This window comes from Oncorhynchus nerka, linkage group LG11 (genome assembly GCF_034236695.1).
Source record: "Oncorhynchus nerka isolate Pitt River linkage group LG11, Oner_Uvic_2.0, whole genome shotgun sequence".
NCBI lineage: Eukaryota > Metazoa > Chordata > Actinopteri > Salmoniformes > Salmonidae > Oncorhynchus > Oncorhynchus nerka.
The window spans coordinates 3,118,804-3,141,212 of record NC_088406.1 but is presented as its reverse complement, the minus strand read 5'-3'; the positions used below and the strand labels follow the sequence as shown (position 1 = coordinate 3,141,212).

The 22,409-nt window shown below is 46.4% G+C and overlaps 1 protein-coding gene across 1 annotated transcript in view; it reads left to right on the top strand.

The window, feature by feature from the left end:
* tenm4 (teneurin transmembrane protein 4) overlaps positions 1 to 22,409 on the top strand; it is a 377,083-nt gene that overhangs the window by 246,342 nt on the left and 108,332 nt on the right. The window contains exons 17-20 of the mRNA XM_065024153.1: positions 982 to 1,083; positions 3,032 to 3,208; positions 5,334 to 5,740; positions 5,960 to 6,151. Coding sequence (XP_064880225.1) covers positions 982 to 1,083; positions 3,032 to 3,208; positions 5,334 to 5,740; positions 5,960 to 6,151 — 878 coding nt within the window. The remainder of the gene's footprint in view (positions 1 to 981; positions 1,084 to 3,031; positions 3,209 to 5,333; positions 5,741 to 5,959; positions 6,152 to 22,409) is intronic.

The window sequence follows — 22,409 nt, the reverse complement described above, 5'->3', positions numbered from 1 at the left end:
CCTCCCTAAATGAGCTCCCAGGCCTGTGGAGCTGTTATGAGATAGTGTTGAAAACATCCAGCTATCTACCAGTCCTATAAATGCTTCTCAACAACTCTTGTTGCCCCCCTCCAGGCTTTTGTTTCCCTCTCAAATGAATGTGAAAAATGTATTGATCGATACAAACATGCTTTCAGTTTTGGACCTGAAGCACCTGTCCTCACATGGTCTCTGTCCTGTCTGTCTGTCTGTCTGTCTGTCTGTCTGTCTGTCTGTCTGTCTGTCTGTCTGTCTGTCTGTCTGTCTGTCTGTCTGTCTGTCTGTCTGTCTGTCTGTCTGTCTGTCTGTCTGTCTGTCTGTCTGTCTGTCTGTCTGTCTGTCTGTCTGTCTGTCTGTCTGTCTGTCTGTCTGTCTGTCTGTCTGTCTGTCTGTCTGTCTGTCTGTCTGTCTGTCTGTCTGTCTGTCTGTTCTGTCTGTCTGTCTGTCTGTCTGTCTGTCTGGCTGTCTGTCTGTCTGTCTGTCTGTCTGTCTGTCTGTCTGTACTGTCAGTCTGTCTGTCTGTGTCTGGTGAGGAAACAAAACACTAGACTGTATTGTCTAGACTGTATTATCTGTCTGTATTATACTAGTCTGTATTGTCTGTCTGTCTGTTGTACTAGACTGTATTGTACTAGACTGTTTACTTGAAAATATTGTGATATGTGGTCTGTTTTCTGACGAGGTCTGAATGCGTCTGACCGTCTGTCTGTCTGTCTGTACACTGTCTGTCTGTCTGTCTGTCTGTCTGTCTGTCTGTCTGTCTGTCTGTCTGTCTGTCTGTCTGTCTGTCTGTCTGTCTGTCTGTCTGTCTGTCTGTCTGTCTGTCTGTCTGTCTGTCTGTCTGTCTCCCCTCAGGTGTATATTGGTCCACTCACCTCTTATCACATCTCTACTGTCTGTTGTTGACCTCTCAGTCAGTCCCATGGATAACTCTCTGTATGTTGTGTGTCTGTTCCTCTGTAGGTACGTCTGGAGTGGCCCACAGACCTGGCTGTCAGTCCCATGGATAACTCTCTGTATGTTCTGGATAACAATGTGGTACTGCAGATCTCTGAGAACCACCAGGTGAGGAAACAAAACACTAGACTGTATTATACTAGACTGTATTATACTAGACTGTATTATACTAGACTGTATTATACTAGACTGTATTATACTAGACTGTATTGTACTAGAATGTATTGTACTAGACTGTATTGTACTAGACTTTACTTGAAAATATTGTGATATGTGGTTGTTTTACCGACGTAGGTTGAATGCACTGACCTTACACTGACCTTACACTGACCTTAGTTGAATACACTGACCTTAGTTGAATACACTGACCTTAGTTGAATGCACTGACCTTAGTTGAATACACTGACCTTAGTTGAATACACTGACCTTAGTTGAATACACTGACCTTAGTTGAATACACTGACCTTACACTGACCTTAGTTGAATACACTGACCTTAGCTGAATGCACTGACCTTAGTTGAATACACTGACCTTAGTTGAATGCACTGACCTTAGTTGAATACACTGACCTTAGTTGAATACACTGACCTTAGTTGAATACACTGACCTTAGTTGAATACACTGACCTTACACTGACCTTAGTTGAATACACTGACCTTAGTTGAATACACTGACCTTAGTTGAATACACTGACCTTACACTGACCTTAGATGAATACACTGACCTTAGTTGAATACACTGACCTTAGTTGAATACACTGACCTTAGTTGAATACACTGACCTTAGTTGAATACACTGACCTTACACTGACCTTAGTTGAATACACTGACCTTAGTTGAATACACTGACCTTAGTTGAATACACTGACCTTACACTGACCTTAGTTGAATACACTGACCTTAGTTGAATACACTGACCTTAGTTGAATACACTGACCTTACACTGACCTTAGTTGAATACACTGACCTTACACTGACCTTAGTTGAATACACTGACCTTAGTTGAATACACTGACCTTAGTTGAATACACTTACCTTAGTTGAATACACTGACCTTACACTGACCTTAGTTGAATACACTGACCTTACACTGACCTTAGTTGAATACACTGACCTTAGTTGAATACACTGACCTTACACTGACCTTAGTTGAATACACTGACCTTAGTTGAATACACTGACCTTACACTGACCTTAGTTGAATACACTGACCTTAGTTGAATACACTGACCTTAGTTGAATACACTGACCTTAGTTGAATACACTGACCTTAGTTGAATACACTGACCTTAGTTGAATACACTGACCTTAGTTGAATACACTGACCTTAGCTGAATGCACTGACCTTAGTTGAATACACTGACCTTAGTTGAATACACTGACCTTAGTTGAATACACTGACCTTACACTGACCTTAGTTGAATACACTGACCTTAGTTGAATACACTGACCTTAGTTGAATACACTGACCTTAGTTGAATACACTGACCTTAGTTGAATACACTGACCTTAGTTGAATACACTGACCTTACACTGACCTTAGTTGAATACACTGACCTTAGTTGAATACACTGACCTTAGTTGAATACACTGACCTTAGTTGAATACACTGACCTTACACTGACCTTACACTGACCTTAGTTGAATACACTGACCTTAGTTGAATACACTGACCTTAGTTGAATACACTGACCTTACACTGACCTTAGTTGAATACACTGACCTTAGTTGAATACACTGACCTTAGTTGAATACACTGACCTTAGTTGAATACACTGACCTTAGTTGAATACACTGACCTTACACTGACCTTAGTTGAATACACTGACCTTAGTTGAATACACTGACCTTAGTTGAATGCACTGACCTTAGTTGAATGCACTGACCTTAGTTGAATACACTGACCTTAGTTGAATACACTGACCTTAGTTGAATACACTGACCTTAGTTGAATGCACTGACCTTAGTTGAATGCACTGATTGTAATTCCCTCTGGATAAGAGTGTTAGACCGTCTGGTACATTTAAATGATTCAAATGTGAATTGCAACCACCAGGTGCGTATCGTGGCAGGGAGGCCCATGCACTGCCAGGTGCCCGGCCTGGATCACTTCCTGGTCAGCAAGGTGGCCGTCCACGCCACCCTGGAGGCGGCCAACGCTCTCGCCGTCTCTCACAATGGCATCCTGTATATCTCTGAGTCAGACGAGAAGAAGATCAACCGTGTGAGACAGGTGAGATGGAGAAACAACTTCTTATTTTTACCTGGACTTACCTGGGTCATCATACCTGTACTTATCTGGGTCCATCATACCTGTACTTATCTGGGTCCATCATACCTGTACTTATCTGGGTCATCATACCTGGACTTATCTGGGTCCATCATACCTGGACTTATCTGGGTCCATCATACCTGGACTTACCTGGGTCCATCATACCTGGACTTATCTGGGTCATCGTACCTGGACTTATCTGGGTCCATCATACCTGGACTTATCTGGGGTCATCGTGCCTGGACTTATCTGGGTCCATCGTACCTGGACTTATCTGGGTCCATCGTACCTGGACTTATCTGGGTCCATCGTACCTGGACTTATCTGGGTCCATCGTACCTGGACTTATCTGGGTCCATCGTACCTGGACTTATCTGGGTCCATCGTACCTGGACTTATCTGGGTCCATCGTACCTGGACTTATCTGGGTCCATCGTACCTGGACTTATCTGGGTCCATCGACTTACCTGGTCCATCTTATCTGGGTCCATCGTACCTGGACTTACCTGGGTCCATCGTACCTGGACTTACCTGGGTCCATCGTACCTGGACTTACCTGGGTCCATCGTACCTGGACTTACCTGGGTCCATCGTACCTGGACTTACCTGGGTCCATCGTACCTGGACTTACCTGGGTCCATCGTACCTGGACTTACCTGGGTCCATCGTACCTGGACTTACCTGGGTCCATCGTACCTGGACTTACCTGGGTCCATCGTACCTGGATTTACCTGGGTCCATCGTACCTGGATTTACCCGGTCTCACAAGATAACACTTTATAATATGTTATAATCAAATCAAATGTATTTATATAGTCTTTCTTACATCAGCTGATATCTCAAAGTGCTGTACAGAAACCCAGCCTAAAACCCCAAACAACTCCCTAGAAAGGCCAAAACCTAGGAAGAAACAGAGAGGAACCAGGCTATGTGGGGTGGCCAGTCCTCTTCTGGCTGTGCTGGGTGGAGATTATAACAGGACATGGCCAAGATGTTCAAATGTTCATAAATGACCAGCAGGGGCAAATAATAATAATCACAGTAGTTGTCGAGGGTGCAGCAAGTCAGCACCTCAGGAGTAAATGTCAGTTTGCTTTTCATAGCCGATCATTAAGAGTATCTCTACCACTCCTGCTCTCTCTAGAGAGTTGAAAACAGCAGGTCTGGGACAGGTAGCACGTCTGGTGAACAGGTCAGGGTTCCATAGCCGCAGGCAGAACAGTTGAAACTGGAGCAGCAGCATGGCCAGGTGGACTGGGGACAGCAAGGAGTCATCATGCCAGGTAGTCCTTAGGCATGGTCCTAGGGCTCAGGTCCTCCTCCGAAAGAGAGAAAGAAAGAGAGCATACTTAAATTCACACAGGACACCACCGGATAAGACAGGAGAAATACACCAGATATAACAGACTGACCCTACCCCCCGACACATAAACTACTGCAGCATAAATACTGGAGGCTGAGACAGGAGGGGTCAGGAGACAAAGTGGCCCCATCCGATGACACCCCCGGACAGGGCCAAACAGGCAGGATATAACCCCACCCACTTTGCCAAAGCACAGCCCCCACACCACTAGAGGGATATCTTCAACCACCAACTTACCATCCTGAGACAAGGCTGAGTATAGCCCACAAAGATCTCCGCCACGGCACAACCCAAGGGGGGGCGCCAACCCAGACAGGAAGATCACATCAGTGACTCAACCCACTCAAGTGACGCACCATAATCTCCACCTGGCACAGCCAGAAGAGGACTGGCCACCCCCCATAGCCTGGTTCCTCTCTAGGTTTTTTCCTAGGTTCCTGCCTTTCTAGGGAGTTTTTCCTAGCCACTGTTCTTCTACACCTGCATTGCTTGCTGTTTGGGGATTTAAGCTGGGTTTCTGTACAGCACTTTGTGACATCGGCTGATGTAAAAAGGGCTTTGTAAATACATTTGATTGATTGATTGATTACCTAGACTACTATTGTACTGTTTTACTATTTTACCTGATCAATGATCATGACCGTTGAACGCACTGTAATACTCTCTGTCCGGACAAGACGGAGCATCTTTTACTCGGACGTTAACATTTCCTGTATATTTCAGGTGTCCACCAACGGAGAGATTTCATTGGTGGCCGGGGCGCCCAGCGGCTGTGACTGTAACAACGACGCTAACTGTGACTGTTACTCCGGCGATGATGGCTACGCAAAAGATGCCAGGGTCAACGCTCCGTCGTCATTGGCTGTCTCCCCTGACGGTGAACTCTTCGTCGCCGACCTCGGCAACATCCGTATTCGCTCCGTCCGGCGGAATAAACCCTACCTGAACCCACTGAGCATGTACGAGGTCTCGTCCCCGATTAGCGATGAACTCTATCTCTTTGACTCCAATGGCAGTCACATCTATACTCAGAGTCTGACCACTGGGGATGACATCTATAACCTGACCTACTCCGGAGAGGGAGACCTGGCCAGCATCACGGATCAGAACAACAACGTAGTGACCATCAGGTGTCCTGCCTTTTATCTATTCATGTATCTGTTTTGTTGTCTGTTATTTTACTAATTTAATTGTTATCTTAGTTTTATGTTTGTCTAGAAAACATTTCTTTTTTCATTTTTCACCTTTTATTAGTTTATTCGTTAAGCACTTTCAACTGCATTTGTTGTCAGAAATATGCTATATACACTGTACATGAAGTTTGATGACTGAATTGATTGATTGATCAGGAGGGATACAACAGGCATGCCTCTGTGGTTGATGGTGCCTGATGGACAGACTTTCTGGTTCACCATGGGGACCAACAACGCCCTGAAGACCATCGCTGTTCAAGGGCAGGAGCTGGCTATGATGACCTATCACGGGAGCTCCTCATTACTGGCTACGAAGAGTAACGACAACGGATGGACCACCTTCTATGAGTAAGTAGACAAAATATTTTGTTTACCCCAAACACACCTGCATCCCAAAGCAATTTCAGTCATAAATCTATGTGCCAGGCTCCCAGCTGAGTTGATTACAGACTAAGGCTTTGCAGTAGCTGCGTTAGATCCAAGCTGAATTCTTAATGGTCTTTTCTCTGACAATCCCTCCCAAAAAATCATTTTTTCTGGATAACATCATGTTACTATGGATCCCATCACTTGGCTTGCCTCAGAGCTAGAATCATTGGTGTCTGTTTCAAAGTAACACTAAAAGTTGAGCAAGGGGGTGACTTTAGTTTAGTTGGTAGGGGGTGACTTTAGTTTAGTTGGAAGGTGGGTGGCTTTAGTTTAGTTGGTGGGTGGGTGGCTTTAGTTTAGTTGGTGGGTGGGTGGCTTTAGTTTAGTTGGTTGGTGGGTGGCTTTAGTTTAGTTGGTTGGTGGGTGACTTTAGTTTAGTTGGCTGGTGGGTGGCTTTAGTTTAGTTGGCTGGTGGGTGGCTTTAGTTTAGTTGGCTGGTGGGTGGCTTTAGTTTAGTTGGAAGGTGGGTGGCTTTAGTTTAGTTGGAAGGTGGGTGGCTTTAGTTTAGTTGGAAGGCGGGTGGCTTTAGTTTAGTTGGAAGGCGGGTGGCTTTAGTTTAGTTGGAAGGCGGGTGGCTTTAGTTTAGTTGGAAGGCGGGTGGCTTTAGTTTAGTTGGAAGGCGGGTGGCTTTAGTTTAGTTGGAAGGCGGGTGGCTTTAGTTTAGTTGGCTGGTGGGTGGCTTTAGTTTAGTTGGCTGGTGGGTGGCTTTAGTTTAGTTGGCTGGTGGGTGGCTTTAGTTTAGTTGGCTGGTGGGTGGCTTTAGTTTAGTTGGAAGGTGGGTGGCTTTAGTTTAGTTGGAAGGTGGGTGGCTTTAGTTTAGTTGGCTGGTGGGTGGCTTTAGTTTAGTTGGCTGGTGGGTGGCTTTAGTTTAGTTGGCTGGCGGGTGGCTTTAGTTTAGTTGGAAGGTGGGTGGCTTTAGTTTAGTTGGAAGGGGGTGGCTTTAGTTTAGTTGGAAGGTGGGTGGCTTTAGTTTAGTTGGTAGGGGGCGGGTGGCTTTAGTTTAGTTGGCTGGTGGGGGTTTAGTTGGCTGGTGGGTGACTTTAGTTTAGTTGGCTGGTGGGGTGACTTTAGTTTAGTTGGCTGGTGGGTGGCTTTAGTTTAGTTGGCTGGTGGGTGGCTTTAGTTTAGTTGGCTGGTGGGTGGCTTTAGTTTAGTTGGCTGGTGGGTGGCTTTAGTTTAGTTGGCTGGTGGGTGGCTTTAGTTTAGTTGGCTGGTGGGTGGCTTTAGTTTAGTTGGCTGGTGGGTGGCTTTAGTTTAGTTGGCTGGTGGATGGCTTTAGTTTAGTTGGAAGGTGGGTGGCTTTAGTTTAGTTGGAAGGTGGGTGGCTTTAGTTTAGTTGGAAGGTGGGTGGCTTTAGTTTAGTTGGAAGGTGGGTGGCTTTAGTTTAGTTGGAAGGTGGGTGGCTTTAGTTTAGTTGGACGGTGGGTGGCTTTAGTTTAGTTGGACGGTGGGTGGCTTTAGTTTAGTTGGACTGGTGGGTGACTTTAGTTTAGTTGGTAGGGGGTGACTTTAGTTTAGTTGGCTGGTGGGTGGCTTTAGTTTAGTTGGCTGGTGGGTGGCTTTAGTTTAGTTGGCTGGTGGGTGGCTTTAGTTTAGTTGGCTGGTGGGTGGCTTTAGTTTAGTTGGCTGGTGGGTGGCTTTAGTTTAGTTGGTAGGGGGTGACTTTAGTTTAGTTGGAAGGTGGGTGGCTTTAGTTTAGTTGGTAGGGGGTGGGTGGCTTTAGTTTAGTTGGTAGGGGGTGGGTGGCTTTAGTTTAGTTGGTATGGGGTGACTTTAGTTTAGTTGGCTGGTGGGTGACTTTAGTTTAGTTGGCGGGTGGGTGGCTTTAGTTTAGTTGACTGGTGGGTGGCTTTAGTTTAGTTGGTTGGTGGGTGGCTTTAGTTTAGTTGGTTGGTGGGTGGCTTTAGTTTAGTTGGCTGGTGGGTGGCTTTAGTTTAGTTGGCTGGTGGGTGGCTTTAGTTTAGTTGGCTGGTGGGTGGCTTTAGTTTAGTTGGCTGGTGGGTGGCTTTAGTTTAGTTGGCTGGTGGGTGGCTTTAGTTTAGTTGGAAGGTGGGTGGCTTTAGTTTAGTTGGAAGGTGGGTGACTTTAGTTTAGTTGGAAGGTGGGTGACTTTAGTTTAGTTGGCTGGTGGGTGGCTTTAGTTTAGTTGGCTGGTGGGTGGCTTTAGTTTAGTTGGCGGGTGGGTGGCTTTACTTTAGTTGGCTGGTGGGTGGCTTTACTTTAGTTGGCTGGTGGGTGGCTTTAGTTTAGTTGGCTGGTGGGTGGCTTTAGTTTAGTTGGAAGGTGGGTGACTTTAGTTTAGTTGGCTGGTGGGTGGCTTTAGTTTAGTTGGCTGGTGGGTGGCTTTAGTTTAGTTGGAAGGTGGGTGGCTTTAGTTTAGTTGGCTGGTGGGTGGCTTTAGTTTAGTTGGCTGGTGGGTGGCTTTAGTTTAGTTGGAAGGTGGGTGGCTTTAGTTTAGTTGGCTGGTGGGTGGCTTTAGTTTAGTTGGCTGATGGGTGGCTTTAGTTTAGTTGGTAGGGGGTGACTTTAGTTTAGTTGGAAGGTGGGTGGCTTTAGTTTAGTTGGTAGGGGGTGGGTGGCTTTAGTTTAGTTGGCTGGTGGGTGGCTTTAGTTTAGTTGGTATGGGGTGACTTTAGTTTAGTTGGCTGGTGGGTGGCTTTAGTTTAGTTGGAAGGTGGGTGGCTTTAGTTTAGTTGGCTGGTGGGTGGCTTTAGTTTAGTTGGCTGGTGGGTGGCTTTAGTTTAGTTGGCGGGTGGTGGCTTTACTTTAGTTGGCTGGTGGGTGGCTTTTTAGTTGGCTGGTGGGTGGCTTTAGTTTAGTTGGCTGGTGGGTGGCTTTAGTTTAGTTGGAAGGTGGGTGACTTTAGTTTAGTTGGCTGGTGGGTGGCTTTAGTTTAGTTGGCTGGTGGGTGGCTTTAGTTTAGTTGGAAGGTGGGTGGCTTGGGTGACTTTAGTTTAGTTGGCTGGTGGGTGGCTTTAGTTTAGGTGGCTTTAGTTTAGTTGGCTGGTGGGTGGCTTTAGTTTAGTTTGATGGGTTTAGTTTAGTTGGTAGGGGGTGACTTTAGTTTAGTTGGAAGGTGGGTGGCTTTAGTTTAGTTGGTAGGGGTGGGTGGCTTTAGTTTAGTTGGCTGGTGGGTGGCTTTAGTTTAGTTGGTATGGGGTGACTTTAGTTTAGTTGGCTGGTGGGTGGCTTTAGTTTAGTTGGAAGGTGGGTGGCTTTAGTTTAGTTGGCTGGTGGGTGGCTTTAGTTTAGTTGGCTGGTGGGTGGCTTTAGTTTAGTTGGCTGGTGGGTGGCTTTAGTTTAGTTGGCTGGTGGATGGCTTTAGTTTAGTTGGAAGGTGGCTTTAGTTTAGTTGGCTGGTGGGTGGCTTTAGTTTAGTTGGTGGGTGGGTGGCTTTAGTTTAGTTGGCTGGTGGGTGGCTTTAGTTTAGTTGGAAGGTGGGTGGCTTTAGTTTAGTTGGCTGGTGTGTGGCTTTAGTTTAGTTGGTAGGGGGTGACTTTAGTTTAGTTGGCTGGTGGGTGGCTTTAGTTTAGTTGGAAGGTGGGTGGCTTTAGTTTAGTTGGAAGGTGGGTGGCTTTAGTTTAGTTGGCTGGTGGGTGGCTTTAGTTTAGTTGGTGGGTGGGTGGCTTTAGTTTAGTTGGTGGGTATGATAGATATGAATACATGTGCAATGGTAGATATTATTTTTTTCTTCCCTCTAAGTTAAGTGCTTCCTGCTGTTAAATCGTTTCCATCTTCAGTGTTGTAAAACGCCCATATCAGGTTTCGTACTGTGGCTGACAGGGTCGTGCTGCAACGTGATAATTACATCATCAGCCGTTTCAGAGAAATACAAAAGGAAGACTATTGGACGGTAGGTCCAACCACTCGGTGAGTCTGTCACTGCCCACAGACAGAGCTGTCCTCCATGGCACTGCTAGGTCGATAGATATAGGCATGCATCCCAAATGGTCCCCTATCCCCCCCCCCTACGTAGTGCACTCCTACCCTATGGGCCCTGGTCAAAAGTAGTGCACTATGAAGGGAATAGGGTGTTCAATAGATGACAGATCATACGTAAGGGCTAAACATCAGTGTAGATTAAACGGAGCCCACTGATTGGTGTGTCAGAGATGAGGGTATCCCATCATCCACCTGGAACAAATTTCTCCCCAGTCAATCAGGTGGATTATCATCACAATGATGAATGACACACACGCAAACACATACGCACGCACACACACGCGCGCACACACATACGCACGCACACACATACACACACAAACACACACAAAAACGCATGCAAACACAGACACACACACACACACATATGCACACACACACACACACACACACACACACACACACACACACACACACACACACACACACAGGAAGGACAATCTGATGGACCTGTGTGGTCCCTATCCATAGTATCCTATAGAACACAACTGTCCTCTTTCAACAGGTCCCAATATATAATAGAGATAATATGTTATAGCATGCCCTGGTGCTCGGTTTCGAGGTTCTCCACTAATTGGATCTCGATTTGAAATATGTTTTCATACTATTGAATGGGTCGACCTTGGGCCCTACTGGGCTAACACGGTGTGACTGATCTCTGTAAAGAGCACTCAAGTGTTTTTCTCCTCTACCGCACTACCTACAAAACAGACCCTAATAAATAGTAACAGCAATCTCTGTTCATATAGTATCAACTCTCTCCTCTGTGTGTGTGTATAGGACCTACTGTATATACGCTGAGTATAAAAACCATCAGTTTATGTCTTTCCATGAGATAGACTGACTGACCAGGTGAGTCCAGGTGAAAGCTATGATCCCTTATTGATGTCACCTGTTCAATCCACTTCAATCAGTGTAGATGAAGGGGAGGAGACGTGTAGATGAAGGGGAGGAGACGTGTAGATGAAGGGGAGGAGACGTGTAGATGAAGGGGAGGAGACGTGTAGATGAAGGGGAGGAGACGTGTAGATGAAGGGGAGGAGACGTGTAGATGAAGGGGAGGAGACGTGTAGATGAAGGGGAGGAGACGTGTAGATGAAGGGGAGGAGACGTGTAGATGAAGGGGAGGAGACGTGTAGATGAAGGGGAGGAGACGTAGATGAAGGTAGATGAAGGGGAGGAGACGTGTAGATGAAGGGGAGGAGACGTGTAGATGAAGGGGAGGAGACGTGTAGATGAAGGGGAGGAGACGTGTAGATGAAGGGGAGGAGACGTGTAGATGAAGGGGAGGAGACATGTAGATGAAGAGGAGGAGATGGGTTAAAGAAGGATTTTTAAGCCTTGAGACAATAGAGACATGGATTGTGTATTTGTGTCCCATTCAGAGGGTGAATGGGCAAGACAAAATATTTAAGTGCCTTTAAACGGGGGTATGGTATTCGGTGCCAGGAACACCGGTTTGTGTCAAGAACTGGAAGGCTGCTGGGTTTTTCACACTTAACAGTTTCCTGTGTGTATCAAGAATGGTCCACCACCCAAAGGACATCCAGCCAACTGGACACAACTGTGGGGAAGAATTGGAGTCCACACGGGCCAGTATTCCTGTGGAACGCTTTCAACACCTTGTAGAGTCCATACGCTGACTAAATGAGGCTGCTCTGAGGACAGAAGGGGGTGCAAATCAATATTAGGAAAATGTTCCTAACGTTTTATACACTCAGTGTGCATTATACATGTAGTGAAGGATTAAGGCCTACACAGTATGTGAAGCTGAAGGGAGGATTTGTGCTCGAAGGTCAGACCAAATAAAATAAAATTGTATTGGTCACATACGCACGGTTAGCAGATGTTATTGGTCACATACGCACGGTTAGCAGATGTTATTGGTCACATACACATGGTTAGCAGATGTTAATGGTCACATGGTTAGCAGATGTTATTGGTCACATACACATGGTTAGCAGATGTTATTGGTCACATGGTTAGCAGATGTTATTGGTCACATACACATGGTTAGCAGATGTTATTGGTCACATGGTTAGCAGATGTTATTGGTCACATACACATGGTTAGTAGATGTTAATGGTCACATACACATGGTTAGCAGATGTTATTGGTCACATACACATGGTTAGCAGATGTTAATGGTCACATACACATGGTTAGCAGATGTTATTGGTCACATACACATGGTTAGCAGATGTTAATGGTCACATGGTTAGCAGATGTTAATGGTCACATACACATGGTTAGCAGATGTTATTGGTCACATGGTTAGCAGATGTTATTGGTCACATGGTTAGCAGATGTTAATGGTCACATGGTTACATTGGTCATGGTTAGCAGATGTTATTGGTCACATGGTTAGCAGATGTTATTGGTCACATGGTCAGCAGATGTTATTGGTCACATACACATGGTTAGCAGATGTTATTGGTCACATACACAGGGTTAGCAGATGTTATTGGTCACATACACATGGTTAGCAGATGTTAATGGTCACATACACATGGTTAGCAGATGTTATTGGTCACATACACATGGTTAGCAGATGTTAATGGTCACATGGTTAGCAGATGTTAATGGTCACATACACATGGTTAGCAGATGTTATTGGTCACATGGTTAGCAGATGTTATTGGTCACATGGTTAGCAGATGTTAATGGTCACATACGCATGGTTAGCAGATGTTATTGGTCACATGGTTAGCAGATGTTATTGGTCACATGGTTAGCAGATGTTATTGGTCACATGGTCAGCAGATGTTATTGGTCACATACACATGGTTAGCAGATGTTATTGGTCACATACACAGGGTTAGCAGATGTTATTGGTCACATACACATGGTTAGCAGATGTTATTGGTCACATACGCATGGTTAGCAGATGTTATTGGTCACATGGTTAGCAGATGTTATTGGTCACATGGTTAGCATATGTTATTGGTCACATGGTTAGCAGATGTTATTGGTCACATACGCATGGTTAGCAGATGTTATTGGTCACATACACATGGTTAGCAGATGTTATTGGTCACATGGTTAGCAGATGTTATTGGTCACATGGTTAGCAGATGTTATTGGTCACATGGTTAGCAGATGTTATTGGTCACATACACATGGTTAGCAGATGTTATTGGTCACATACACATGGTTAGCAGATGTTATTGGTCACATGGTTAGCAGATGTTATTGGTCACATACACATGGTTAGCAGATGTTATTGGTCACATGGTTAGCAGATGTTATTGGTCACATACACATGGTTAGCAGATGTTATTGGTCACATACACATGGTTAGCAGATGTTATTGGTCACATACACATGGTTAGCAGATGTTATTGGTCACATACACATGGTCAGCAGATGTTATTGGTCACATACGCATGGTTAGCAGATGTTATTGCGAGTGTAGCGAAATGCTTGTCAGTGTAGGTCAGTGTAGGACCTGAGGGTCAAAGGTCAGACCATTAGGGTGAAAGGTCAGACCATTAGGTCAGTGTGGGACCTGAGGGTCAAAGATCAGACCATTAGGTCAGGTCAGTGTGGGACTTGAGGGTAAAAGATCAGACCATTAGGTCAGGTCAGTGTGGGACTTGAGGGTAAAAGATCAGACCATTAGGTCAGGTCAGTGTGGGACTTGAGGGTCAAAGGTCAGACCATTAGGTGTAGTGTGGGACCTGAGGGTGAAAGGTCAGACTATTAGGTCAGGTCAGTGTGGGGACTTGAGGGTCAAAGGTCAGACCATTAGGTCAGTGTGGGACCTGAGAGTCAAAGGTCAGACCATTAGGTCAGGTCAGTGTGGGACCTGAGGGTCAAAGGTCAGACCATTAGGTCAGTGTGGGACCTGAGGGTCAAAGATCAGACCATTAGGTCAGGTCAGTGTGGGACCTGAGGGTGAAAGGTCAGACTATTAGGTCAGTGTGGGACCTGAGGGTGAAAGGTCAGACCATTAGGTCAGTGTGGGACCTGAGGGTGAAAGGTCAGACCATTAGGTCAGTGTGGGACCTGAGGGTCAAAGGTCAGACCATTTAGGTCAGGTCAGTGTGGGACCTGAGGATCAAAGAAACAAAAACACAAAGGACTGCAGAGAGATCAATAAAAGACACCGCTGCACTGTGTCTTCTCCTTCTTCATCCCAAATGGAACCCTATTCCCTACATAGTGCACTACTTTAGGACAGGGCCTATTGGAACCCTATTCCCTATATAGTGCACTACTTTAGACCAGAGCCCTATTCCCTATATAATAGTCACTACTTTAGACCAGAGCCCTATTCCCTATATAGTGCACTACTTTAGACCAGAGCCCTAGTCCCTATGTAGTGCACTACTTTAGACCAGAGCCCTAGTCCCTATATAGTGCACTACTTTAGACCAGAACCCTATTCCCTACATAGGGCACTACTTTAGACCAGGGCCTATTGGAACCCTATTCCCTATATAGTGCACTACTTTAGACCAGAGCCCTATTCCCTATATAATAGTGCACTACTTTAGACCAGAGCCCTATTCCCTATATAGTGCACTACTTTAGACCAGAGCCCTAGTCCCTATGTAGTGCACTACTTTAGACCAGAGCCCTAGTCCCTATATAGTGCACTACTTTAGACCAGAACCCTATTCCCTACATAGGGCACTACTTTTGACCAGGGCCTATTGGTCTCACCGTTTCTGGCTGCTATACCCCTTGGCAACTTTATCTTCTTTGACATTTTAGTGTACTTGCCAACAGTGACCTCCTAATGTTGTTGTGGTAATGATAAGCGCCGGTGCTTCAGGGTTACACTATCAATGTATTCATTCAGAGGGAGATTGTTTAAGCTGCCTAATTGAGGATCTAAAAGAGAACAGATTTATTTTATTTGTTCTCCATAGCTTTCATTCTGACCCAGTAACACGAGGACTTTAGCTTCCAGTAACTCTCAGAGCTTTCATTCTGACCCAGTAACACGAGGACTTTAGCTTCCAGTAACTCTCAGAGCTTTCATTCTGACCCAGTAACACGAGGACCTTAGCTTCCAGTAACTCTGAGCTTTCATTCTGACCCAGTAACACGAGGACTTTAGCTTCCAGTAACTCTGAGCTTTCATTCTGACCCAGTAACACGAGGACTTTAGCTTCCAGTAACTCTGAGCTTTCATTCTGACCCAGTAACACGAGGACTTTAGCTTCCAGTAACTCTCAGAGCTTTCATTCTGACCCAGTAACACGAGGACTTTAGCTTCCAGTAACTCTCAGAGCTTTCATTCTGACCCAGTAACACGAGGACTTTAGCTTCCAGTAACTCTCAGAGCTTTCATTCTGACCCAGTAACACGAGGACTTTAGCTTCCAGTAACTCTCGTAGCTTTCATTCTGACCCAGTAACACGAGGACTTTAGCTTCCAGTAACTCTCGTAGCTTTCATTCTGACCCAGTAACACGAGGACTTTAGCTTCCAGTAACTCTGAGCTTTCATTCTGACCGAGTAACACTAGGACTTTAGCTTCCAGTAACTCTGAGCTTTCATTCTGACCCAGTAACACTAGGACTTTAGCTTCCAGTAACTCTCAGAGCTTTCATTCTGACCCAGTAACACGAGGACTTTAGCTTCCAGTAACTCTCGTAGCTTTCATTCTGACCCAGTAACACGAGGACTTTAGCTTCCAGTAACTCTCAGAGCTTTCATTCTGACCCAGTAACACGAGGACTTTAGCTTCCAGTAACTCTCATAGCTTTCATTCTGACCCAGTAACACGAGGACTTTAGCTTCCAGTAATTTTCAGAGCTTTCATTCTGACCCAGTAACACGAGGACTTTAGCTTCCAGTAACTCTCAGAGCTTTCATTCTGACCCAGTAACACTAGGACTTTAGCTTCCAGTAACTCTCAGAGCTTTCATTCTGACCCAGTAACACGAGGACTTTAGCTTCCAGTAACTCTGAGCTTTCATTCTGACCCAGTAACACGAGGACTTTAGCTTCCAGTAACTCTCAGAGCTTTCATTCTGACCCAGTAACACTAGGACTTTAGCTTCCAGTAACTCTCAGAGCTTTCATTCTGACCCAGTAACACGAGGACTTTAGCTTCCAGTAACTCTGAGCTTTCATTCTGACCGAGTAACACTAGGACTTTAGCTTCCAGTAACTCTCAGAGCTTTCATTATGACCCAGTAACACTAGGACTTTAGCTTCCAGTAACTCTCAGAGCTTTCATTCTGACCCAGTAACACGAGGACTTTAGCTTCCAGTAACTCTCAGAGCTTTCATTATGACCCAGTAACACTAGGACTTTAGCTTCCAGTAACTCTCAGAGCTTTCAGTCTGACCCAGTAACACTAGGACTTTAGCTTCCAGTAACTCTCAGAGCTTTCATTCTGACCCAGTAACACGAGGACTTTAGCTTCCAGTAATTCTCATAGCTTTCATTCTGACCCAGTAACACGAGGACTTTAGCTTCTAGTAACTCTCGTAGCTTTCATTCTGACCCAGTAACACTAGGACTTTAGCTTCCAGTAACTCTCATAGCTTTCATTCTGACCGAGTAACACATGGACTTTAGCTTCCAGTAATTTTCAGAGCTTTCATTCTGACCCAGTAACACGAGGACTTTAGCTTCCAGTAACTCTCAGAGCTTTTATTCTGACCCAGTAACACTAGGACTTTAGCTTCCAGTAACTCTCAGAGCTTTCATTCTGACCCAGTAACACGAGGACTTTAGCTTCCAGTAATTCTCATAGCTTTCATTCTGACCCAGTAACACGAGGACTTTAGCTTCTAGTAACTCTCGTAGCTTTCATTCTGACCCAGTAACACTAGGACTTTAGCTTCCAGTAACTCTCATAGCTTTCATTCTGACCGAGTAACACATGGACTTTAGCTTCCAGTAATTTTCAGAGCTTTCATTCTGACCGAGTAACACGAGGACTTTAGCTTCCAGTAACTCTCAGAGCTTTCATTCTGACCCAGTAACACTAGGACTTTAGCTTCCAGTAACTCTCAGAGCTTTCATTCTGACCCAGTAACACTAGGACTTTAGCTTCCAGTAACTCTCAGAGCTTTCATTCTGACCCAGTAACACTAGGACTTTAGCTTCCAGTAATTCTCAGAGGTTTCATTCTGACCCAGTAACACGAGGACTTTTAGCTTCCAGTAATTCTCAGAGCTTTCATTCTGACCCAGTAACACGAGGACTTTAGCTTCCAGTAATTCTCAGAGCTTTCATTCTGACCCAGTAACACGAGGACTTTAGCTTCCAGTAATTCTCATATAAAGCAACAACTATGAATGTAGCCAGTGGGTAGAGACAGAGGTTTACACTAGGACTAAAGCTTCAGCCAGCTGGGTACATTCCAAAAATAATTATACTATATTATATACTATACTATATTATACTATATACTATATTATATATTATAATATATACTATTTTACATACTATACTATATTATATACTATACTATATTATATACTATACTATATTATATACTATACTATATACTATAATATATTATACTATATACTATGTTATATACTATGCTATATTATACTATATATTATATACTATATTATATACTATATTATATACTATGCTATATTATATTATATTATACTTTATGTTATATTGTATACTATACTATATTATATATATATTTCATGCATTTCACAACTACCCATACAGGACATACAGTCCCTGCCTTAGCTCCCTCCCCATCCTCAGTCTCTCTGTCCCCTGCCCCAGCTCCCTCCCTCCCCAGTCTCCTTGGCCCCTGCCCCAGCTCCCTCCCTCCCCAGTCTCCCTGGCCCCTGCCCCAGCTCCCTCCCCATCCTCAGTCTCTCTGTCCCCTGCCCCAGCTTCCTCCCTACCCAGTATCCTTGGCCCCTGCCCCAGCTCCCTCCCTCCCCAGTCTCCTTGGCCCCTGCCCCAGCTCCCTCCCTCCCCAGTCTCCTGGCCCCTGCCCCAGCTCCCTCCCCAGTCTCCCTGGCCCCTGCCCCAGCTCCCTCCCCAGTCTCCCTGGCCCCTGCCCCAGCTCCCTCCCTCCCCAGTCTCCCTGGCCCCTGCCCCAGCTCCCTCCCTCCCCAGTCTCATTGGCCCCTGCCCCAGCTCCCTCCCGCCTCAGTCTCTCTGTCCCCTGCCCCAGCTCCCTCCCCTCTCAGTCTCCTTGGCCCCAGCTCCCTCCCTCCCCAGTCTCTCTGTCCCCTTCCCCAGCTCCCTCCCTCCCCAGTCTCCCTGGCCCCTTCCCCAGCTCCCTCCCTCCCCAGTCTCCCTGGCCCCTGCCCCAGCTCCCTCCCCTCTCAGTCTCCTTGGCCCCAGCTCCCTCCCTCCCCAGTGTCTCTGTCCCCTGCCCCAGCTCCCTCCCCATCCCCAGTCTCTCTGTCCCCTGCCCCAGCTCCCCCTCCCCAGTCTATCTGTCCCCTGCCCCAGCTCCCCCCTCCCCAGTCTATCTGTCCCCTGCCCCTGCTCCCTCCCTCCCCAGTCTCCCTGTCCCCTGAACCAGCTCCCCCTCCCCAGTCTCTCTGTCCCCTGCCCCAGCTCCCTCCCTCCCCCTCCCCTGAACCAGCTCCCTCCCTCCCCAGTCTCTCTGTCCCCTGCCCCAGCTCCCTCCCCAGTCTCTCTGTCCCCTGCCCCAGCTCCCTCCCCAGACTCTTTGTCCCCTGCCCCAGCTCCCTTCCCATCCCCAGTCTCCCTGGCCCCTTCCCCAGCTCCCTCTAACCCCAGTCTCCCTGGCCCTACCTGCCCTCCAGCTCAGAGAAAGGCAGCTCATAGACATGGTAGTGTGAAGGAGGTAGTGTGAAGCAGGTTGCATTTAGACGAAGGTCTACAAAGAAAGGTTTCTCCCTCTCTGATTGCAAAAGTGCATGTTGCAATAGAATAAGATGACAGTATTGGATGATTAATGATCAAATTGAGCAGCAAAATTACTGGCTCAGTGGTGAAACCAGGTAAGTGGATCTACTGGCTCAAGGGTGAAACCAGGGAAGTGGATCTACTGGCTCAGGGGTGAAACCAGGGAAGTGGATCTACTGGCTCAGGGGTGAAACCAGGGAAGTGGATCTACTGGCTCAGGGGTGAAACCAGGGAAGTGGATCTACTGGCTCAGTGGTGAAACCAGGGAAGTGGAGCAACTGGCTCAGGGGTGAAACCAGGGAAGTGGAGCTACTGGCTCAGGGGTGAAACCAGGGAAGTGGATCTACTGGCTCAGGGATGAAACCAGGGAAGTGGATCTACTGGCTCAGGGGTGAAACCAGGTAAGTGGATCTACTGGCTCAGGGGTGAAACCAGGGAAGTGGATCTACTGGCTCAGGGGTGAAACCAGGGAAGTGGATCTACTGGCTCAGGGGTGAAACCAGGGAAGTGGATCTACTGGCTCAGGGGTGAAACCAGGGAAGTGGATCTACTGGCTCAGGGGTGAAACCAGGGAAGTGGATCTACTGGCTCAGGGGTGAAACCAGGGATGTGGATCTACTGGCTCAGGGGTGAAACCAGGGATATGGATCTACTGGCTCAGGGGTGAAACCAGGGAAGTGGATCTACTGGCTCAGGGGTGAAACCAGGGAAGTGGATCTACTGGCTCAGGGGTGAAACCAGGGAAGTGGATCTACTGGCTCAGTGACTAGTGTTTCTGGCTTCACCCCTGTAATTGACAAGAGAGAGATATGTGTGTCCCAAATGACAGAGTATCCCTTTATAGTGCAGAAAACAGCAGAGGTCAGACAACCAGCTAGTGTTCAGTACTCTGTGTGTAACCCCAGAGTGTTCAGTACTCTGTGTGTAACCCCAGAGTGTTCAGTACTCTGTGTGTAACCCTAGAGTGTTCAGTAATCTGTGTGTAACCCCAGAGTGTTCAGTACTCTGTGTGTAACCCCAGAGTGTTCAGTACTCTGTGTGTAACCCCAGAGTGTTCAGTACTCTGTGTGTAACCCCAGAGTGTTCAGTACTCTGTGTGTAACCCCAGAGTGTTCAGTACTCTGTGTGTAACCCCAGAGTGTTCAGTACTCTGTGTGTAACCCCAGAGTGTTCAGTACTCTGTGTGTAACCCCAGAGTGTTCAGTACTCTGTGTAACCCCAGAGTGTTCAGTACACTGTGTGTAACCCAGAGTGTTCAGTACACTGTGTGTAACCCCAGAGTGTTCAGTACTCTGTGTGTAACCCTAGAGTGTCAGTACTCTGTGTGTAACCCCAGAGGGTTCAGTACTCTGTGTGTAACCCCAGAGTGTTCAGTACACTGTGTGTAACCCCAGAGTGTTCAGTACTCTGTGTGTAACCCCAGAGTGTTCAGTCCTCTGTGTGTAACCCCAGAGGGTTCAGTACTCTGTGTGTAACCCCAGAGTGTTCAGTACTCTGTGTGTAACCCCAGAGTGTTCAGTACTCTGTGTGTAACCCCAGAGTGTTCAGTACTCTGTGTGTAACCCCAGAGTGTTCAGTACTCTGTGTGTAACCCCAGAGTGTTCAGTACTCTGTGTGTAACCCCAGAGTGTTCAGTACTCTGTGTGTAACCCCAGAGTGTTCAGTACTCTGTGTGTAACCCCAGAGTGTTCAGTACACTGTGTGTAACCCCAGAGTGTTCAGTACACTGTGTGTAACCCCAGAGTGTTCAGTACTCTGTGTGTAACCCTAGAGTGTTCAGTACTCTGTGTGTAACCCCAGAGGGTTCAGTACTCTGTGTGTAACCCCAGAGTGTTCAGTACACTGTGTGTAACCCCAGAGTGTTCAGTACTCTGTGTGTAACCCTAGAGTGTTCAGTACTCTGTGTGTAACCCCAGAGGGTTCAGTACTCTGTGTGTAACCCCAGAGTGTTCAGTACACTGTGTGTAACCCCAGAGTGTTCAGTACTCTGTGTGTAACCCCAGAGTGTTCAGTCCTCTGTGTGTAACCCCAGAGGGTTCAGTACTCTGTGTGTAACCCCAGAGTGTTCAGTACTCTGTGTGTAACCCCAGAGTGTTCAGTACTCTGTGTGTAACCCCAGAGTGTTCAGTACTCTGTGTGTAACCCCAGAGTGTTCAGTACTCTGTGTGTAACCCCAGAGTGTTCAGTACTCTGTGTGTAACCCCAGAGTGTTCAGTACTCTGTGTGTAACCCCAGAGTGTTCAGTACTCTGTGTGTAACCCCAGAGTGTTCAGTACGAGTGAGGATAATCATTATCACCCCAGAATCTCAATCTCCACTAGTCTTTATTTATCTGAAGGATATGATTTCTCTCCCACTCTCCTTTTCCACGTGGGATATTTGATATCAGCCGATGAAGTGCTGAGGGAACTATAGAAACGGTCCCCTGTTAATCTCATTTATTAACCTGTTAGTTATTACAGCAGGCAACAAAAGCTGTTCCCAAACGGCACCCTATTCTCTAAATAGTGCACTACTTTTGATCCGAGCTCTACTGGCCCTGGTGAAAAGTAGGGAATAGGGTGCTATTTAGGACACAAAATGTCCTCAAGACCAGGTAGTACTCTGCTCTCCCATCTGTATTCACAGCCACAGATTAACGTCCTCATCTCCTGTCTCCCATCTGTATTCACAGCCACTGATAAACATCCTCATCCCCCATCTGTATTCACAGCCACAGATTAACATCCTCATCCCCCATCTGTATTCACAGCCACTGATAAACATCCTCATCCCCCATCTGTATTCACAGCCACAGATTAACATCCTCAACCCCCATCTGTATTCACAGCCACAGATAAACGTCCTCATCCCCCATCTGTATTCACAGCCACAGATAAACGTCCTCATCCCCCATCTGTATTCACAGCCACAGATTAACGTCCTCATTCCCATCTGTATTCACAGCCACAGATAAACGTCCTCATCCCCCATCTGTATTCACAGCCACAGATAAACGTCCTCATTCTAAGTAATGTACCATCCACTCACTCATTGTGGAGGACTGACTGACAGACAAGCTGAGGGATGTTTCAATTATTCCATGCTGATGTGCTCCAATCTGCTACTCGGGGAGCAAGGAGATCGCAGACCACTCCTGTTCTCTCTGTACATGACGAACCCACTGATTTGCAAAGCGGGGAAACTAACGTGGTGACTCTGACTGCCTGTGTGTGTGTGTGTGTGTGTGTGTGTGTGTGTGTGTGTGTGTGAATCACTCAGCGCTCATATTTCATAGACTGTGTAATGTGATGAGATTACATTTATATCACTAATCTTTTAAGATAATAAACTCCTGTCTAAAAGTGGAGAAAAAGGTGTGTGATTTCTCACCTTGCTGTGTGTGTGTGTGTGTGTGATTTCTCACCTT